Source organism: Sphaeroforma arctica, assembly GCF_001186125.1.
Source record: "Sphaeroforma arctica JP610 unplaced genomic scaffold supercont1.1445, whole genome shotgun sequence".
Taxonomy (NCBI): domain Eukaryota; class Ichthyosporea; order Ichthyophonida; genus Sphaeroforma; species Sphaeroforma arctica.
This window is the reverse complement of record NW_014039113.1, coordinates 1-5,924: the sequence shown is the minus strand read 5'-3', so window position 1 is coordinate 5,924 and position 5,924 is coordinate 1. Positions and strand designations below refer to the sequence as shown.

The 5,924-nt window shown below is 42.6% G+C and overlaps 1 protein-coding gene across 1 annotated transcript in view; it reads left to right on the top strand.

The window, feature by feature from the left end:
* Positions 1 to 5,760, top strand: part of SARC_10926 (hypothetical protein) — a gene marked incomplete at its 5' end in the record, with an annotated part of 7,163 nt that extends 1,403 nt beyond the window's left edge. Inside the window, 13 exons of the mRNA XM_014295006.1 lie at positions 485 to 637; positions 957 to 1,148; positions 1,431 to 1,509; positions 1,820 to 1,968; positions 2,240 to 2,356; positions 2,710 to 2,772; positions 2,916 to 2,997; positions 3,212 to 3,372; positions 3,728 to 3,877; positions 4,219 to 4,329; positions 4,917 to 4,995; positions 5,190 to 5,291; positions 5,594 to 5,760. Of these exons, the coding sequence (XP_014150481.1) occupies positions 485 to 637; positions 957 to 1,148; positions 1,431 to 1,509; positions 1,820 to 1,968; positions 2,240 to 2,356; positions 2,710 to 2,772; positions 2,916 to 2,997; positions 3,212 to 3,372; positions 3,728 to 3,877; positions 4,219 to 4,329; positions 4,917 to 4,995; positions 5,190 to 5,291; positions 5,594 to 5,676 (1,521 nt within the window). The 3' untranslated portion in view covers positions 5,677 to 5,760. The remainder of the gene's footprint in view (positions 1 to 484; positions 638 to 956; positions 1,149 to 1,430; positions 1,510 to 1,819; positions 1,969 to 2,239; positions 2,357 to 2,709; positions 2,773 to 2,915; positions 2,998 to 3,211; positions 3,373 to 3,727; positions 3,878 to 4,218; positions 4,330 to 4,916; positions 4,996 to 5,189; positions 5,292 to 5,593) is intronic.
* Between the last annotated feature and the right edge of the window lie 164 nt (positions 5,761 to 5,924).

The window sequence follows — 5,924 nt, the reverse complement described above, 5'->3', positions numbered from 1 at the left end:
ATGGTGATACCTCGGTGATTTTGTGCTTGTATGTACTGTTCGATAGATCTTATAATTTTAGTATTTTTGCTCATATACTATCATATCATAACATAAACACATCAACGGATATGTACCTTTCCTTTATGTGGACATACGTATGCGTCATACAAATTGACACCTATATTCATTTCAAGGTTACTTGTAAAAACGCGTCTTTCCCGTCTTAACGAATTGACCTTTATATTCATTCTATGATTATTCGTGAAAACGTGTATTTCAAATCGAAGTATGCGTTGGATCTCAATCGATACAAGTATCCATATTATGCGTAGAGAGCTACGACATCCATCTCTCGGTGACTAGATGATAATCAATAATCCTGGGGTTTCTTCTGCATGGAGATATATAGTTGAGTAGGCCAGATCGATCGCGAAGTCTTTAGCGAGCTCTCAATTCATTCTGTCATCGATGTACCTCTTTTGAATATTTCGCACTGAAACAGAATGCGATAACCAACGGAACGCAACTACGGCATATAAATCTGGCCGATACACCTCGAATAACGTATTCGGATTGGGAATCTGTGTCGGAGATTCTCGGTCAGAACGGGTTTCTGTTGTCACTGGTCTGCACTAAGTCCAGTTTGAACGATATGGTATGTGGGTGTATCGGGGTTAGTAACGATGGAGTTCCCTGGCGGGTTCTTCATCATGGAGCGCAATTTTTGGCCACGGTTACATGTTTGTGTCAACTGACTATAATTTCGTTTCTGTATGCCGTATGTTCTTCTGTTGTAACCTAGTATCCGCACCATCGTTTCTGCTCTGTCTTACTCCCAATCAACTGTGGGGTAATATTTTCGACATGAAAAACTCATGTTAATGTTGTTTTTGCTGTCGTGATGTTGTGTGCTTGTGCTGTCTGCTTCTGTTTTCGAGCACTACAACTTATTTACATGCTGTACAATTGCACAGAGTCTGGCGAAAGTCACAAAGGCGCTTTCAAAGCTGCGCTCGTTCGAAAGTCTGAAGCTTGCGTACAACCCTGGAATCAAAGGCCCCGGCATTGCGAGTATAGGCACGCTGATGTCCCACTGTCGGCGTATAAAGAACTTAGATCTGACAGGAATAGTGTTCGACAGGAAAATGGCGCAGAATCTGGCGAAAGTAGGTTGATGCAACTTCTGGCCACTTGATAGTTTTATTTTCCTTATTTTGGCACGTGACTTCACTTATATAGAAAGTTGGTAGTTTGCTTACATAAGTGTAGCCGCGATGGGAACCATGCGAAGGTAGGGTGACGATTCACGGGCCGACGTGCTTGACAACCAGTCTAGCGATTTCGTGGTTTCGATGTTTCTATAGCCTAACACACGTATAGTGTGGTCAAGGAGCTTTGCTAATCCCCATTGATCTGTTTTTTTTCTTTCTTTCTTTTTTCTCATACAGTCATTACACACGGCTACAATTGTGTCTCTCAGTCTCGTGGAGTGTGGGCTGAAAGATTCATCGGTGGCTGAAACCATCTGTAAGTGTTCTGTTTGGATTTTCATGTGCGCTGTGAGGTTATTGTTGCGTTTATTCATACGGGAGACTCTTCCAGTCTACACCACGGGTACCTGGGAGCTCCTATGGGGTGCATATATTTACCAGTCCCGATAGGCTGATGTCAACGGTACGTTCGCTGTTTCAATCTATGTCCGACCACAGTACCGGACGAAAGGTTAGCGATTGTGGAAAAGTTCTTTCAGTCATGGAAATTTATCGGAGCATGCGTGCTTTTGGAACCTCTTGATTTTGCAAGTCTGACGTATAGCCTGCTATTCTTTGACGTGTAGTTTTTGGCTGCGGAAAGGCGCCTTCGCTCAAGTCACTCGAGCTGATGGGCAACGGAATCACGGGCGATTCTATGGCAGCACTGGGTGCAGCGCTGAAGCAACCGAGCTGCGCTATACAACACTTAGATATGAGGAGCAATGCCATTGGGGTATGCTCTATACTTGAGAACATAGTACCATTGAGTGCAGTCGAGCTTTGACGTATGATTCAATCAATTGGCCCTTTAGTGTTCCAAATGGCCGTATGTGATCCGACAAATCTCAAATTTAGGATAGGAATATAAATACATAGGCCTCTGTAACAATATGGACTCTCAGCTGCTGTGCGAATATACATACTGGTGTGATCTCTTCGTATGTCGAATGTATCCATCGGATACCAAGTCAACGACTGATTCAATCTCATTTATCTCTATGCAGGATAATGGCGCACGATCCCTGGCAAGGGCCTTACAGAAAAATAATGTGCTAAAGGATGTAGTGCTGTGGCGAAATCAGATAAAGGGTGCTGGCTGCTGCTACCTGGCGCAGGCGCTGGTATGTTGCTTGTTTAAGGATTAGTTACACACCGAAGACCTCGGAGTTGCTCGCCCGTCGCGAGTTTTTTTTTTTCTTGTTGTTTTTTTTATCGCGAAAGCTGCCTGTGATGACCATAATGCACTGATGTATGCGACAATTGTACTGATTACAAGCTGATCAAATGCCCGAGTCTCGACATCGGCTGCACTTGAGGAAATCAACCAATCAGATATTCAAAATTTCAAACCATGTACGCTTGTTTTGTCGACTGAATTCTACAGTTTTATGTTCGCCTCGATGTCAGTGTTCTGCGTAATTGTAGATGGGTGATGGGGCCTGGACTAATCAAGATATTTGATTTTACGTTGCAGAAAGAAAACACGGGCCTCGTCTCACTGGACGTCAGCTACAATGAATGTGCGTCAGAACAAGCGGTAAGCAAACAAGGATTGTGCAAAAATTATCACCAACCAAAAAAAAGAAAACTTCTTAATTTCGAGCGATTGCAAAGGTGTATTTCAGGACTGTTTGGTTTTGACCATCTCACCTAAATAGCTGTTTGTATCTTCTTCCGTAGATGACTGACCTTCGAGACTTGCTCTTAGTAAACCAAACGGTCAAGAAAATTTCTTTAGTGTTCACCGGTCTCGATGGCACAGGTATGTTCGAGCACCATCTCATTAAGTTACGCTGTTGGCTTTATCACATGGAATTATATTAAAATACCCTGGCGGGAATACTTGAAACCTCCAGGGTGCGTATGCACGCGATGTGTTGCTCTCGTCACCTCTAGTCTCTACACAATTGCGGCTTCAGAGGCTCTTGCAATCTGTTTTTCCCCAATTAATCGACATACTCAACCCCTGTCCACAGGCGTCATTGCTCTATCGGAAGCTCTGTCAATAAACTCTACGCTGGAGCTATTAGACATACGATTTAACGCCGTGAATACTGCTGGCTTTATGGCTCTGGCATCGACTGTGCGCATGAACACATCGCTCACCGAGATCTTCACAGACTTGGCTACATCGAAGGTATGTGCTCCTGTTATAGCGTTGGGTCGTTGGTCTGTCTAGGTATGTTTGTCGAGACTTGCTGAGCGAAGGGCCTTTTCTCGTCTTCACTGGTTCATTTAATCCCTTCCAGTACATTACGAAGCCATGCTGTTGTTCTCGTACTGTGTTCGGAAGGCACCTGCACTAAAATCAAACTATGTAGGGTAAGTACAATCATGCAATGCAACTAGGACTTGAAGGTCCGATATTAAACTGAACATACGCTCAACATATCGAACTGTCTGGGTAGCTATATCATGACACCATGTCAGCGAGAAGTACTACTGACCAACGGTTTACATTCAATTATTGATATCTTCACCTTTTGCAACAGACGGACGACGAATTGCTGGCACAAGTACAAGTCACTATAGACAAGCAGTGTAAGGAGAACTTACAAAGTAAACCGAATATTAGCGAGGAGATAACGCTCTCAGATTTGGGCACCCGATATAAAGACACTGATGATCCCCACTCCCGCAAGGTAAGTGTATGCTTCTACTCCCAAGTCAGGCATTCCTTAGGCGGGATGGAAATATTTAGATATGTATTGTTCGGTTGTACAGTACATGCTCGAGTAGACTTTCGTCATGCGCCAGAATTCTGTCGAGTGGATTAGATTATCACATATTGTTGCTAGCTGTGAAAGGCACTGTTCCTCGCAAACACTGTGATATGGTCTAGATTAAAGTCTTACCTGTCTAGTGGTCGTTGTTGAGCAGTAAGTAATGTCATAGATCTGCAGGTAATCGGATATGGACATAATTGTTCAGTCACAATTCAACACTTAGTTACCTGCCTTCTCCTTACTCCATCTCCATATAGAAATCGCGGGTGCAGTTTGATGTCGAGAGCACCTATAAGAGGCTCAACAACTTTGGTGAACTCTTAGTCGACGTACCAAGTAATGAGCTGGAAAGCAATGAAAGTGTGCAGGTAAGCATAGTTTTATTCCCTGGCAGTAGCGCTTCGACAACAAGTCGTACTTATTTTCGCGTATGCTAGTATATGCAGGGTTAGGACGACTTATAATTCCAGCCTTCAGCTTAGGCCAACACATTTAACGTATATACTCTCACATAAGAATATTTAGGGAGGCAGAAAGAGTGACATTTGTAATTTCAGCCTTCAGCTTAGGCCTACACATTTAACGTATATACTCTCACATAAGAATATTCAGGGAGGCAGAAAGAGTGACATTTGTAGTTCCAGCCTTCAGCTTAGGCCTACACATTTAACGCATATACTCACATAAGAATATTTAGGGAGGCAGAACGAGCGACATTTGTAATTCCAGCCTTCCGCTTATGCCTACACATTTAGCGTTTATATTCTCAGAAAAGAATATATAGGGAGGTAGAACGAGCTTCATTCCCATGTCTTGTTGTTGTACCTGTACCTGTCCCATCCTTGACCTGGCCTTCAATTGCTTTCAGCTGATGAAACCCCCCCACCACACACACACACCAGAAAATTGCCACTCTCACATGCGCCCAAAATAAATACAACACCCCTTCACACAGGAATTGCTGAACCACCTTCTTAGAGCTCAACCAGACCTGCTGTCAAGTATAGAGGAGGAAAAGGACGACCGCCAATTGTGTATGTCCACTGCGCCATATCGATTTTGCGGCGTTCTAGTTGCTCTATTCGTATTCCCTACTTCTTTTCCGTTGCTACTAATTCTCTTCAATCTCATTGGATGGATAAGCTCGTGCATGTTCGCAGTTTAATGTGGAATTTTCCAATTCGCTCATCGTTTCTGAAATCTCAACAAATTGATACCTTCCCAACAGCCGAATATCTGCTGCTGAATAGCCGCATAGTTGGAATTCTCCAGCAGTACGACCATATTCTTGAAGAACTCCAAGCGAGCAAAGCGAGTAACTCATTAATTGGTATGTGAGTTGTCGCATCGATTGAGCGTGATATGTTAAGCCATTCTAACTTTATGTTTGTCAATACGCTGCCGATTGTGTCCACATCCCGCCCCCCCTCTCTCTCTCCTCTGTATGACCTTGAATGGCTTATCAATTTGGTTAATGTCTGTTGTTGTATTACTCGTTTTGACATGAAACAAAGGACTCGTTTTTTTTTTCAATTATCATTGTGCTTTTTGTGATCACGTTGAACGAATCCCAGAAATTCGGCAAGCTGCGAGTTTTGCAATTTGTCTAAATCAAGATAATTCGTCTCACAGATTTCAGTAATAAATCGTTCGCTGCGAGAGCCAAAGGAATGCTTACATCAAGCCGTACAGAACAAACCCCAGAGAAAAGATAAATAGAGGATTTCGACGTAGTCAGCACAATGGTTCCTTTCTCTGAGGAATAATGTACAATAATTAAATTCCTAATATTAGGAGCCTAAAATGTTTGTAAACACATATTGTTCAATATTATAGTTTATTGTAATGTATTCTTTCATATGCCTGTATATATATACATACAATTGAGGATACAGCTATGTACTATATTTACATATATATATGTGTGTGTATATGTATGTGTAAGTATGTATGTATATATATG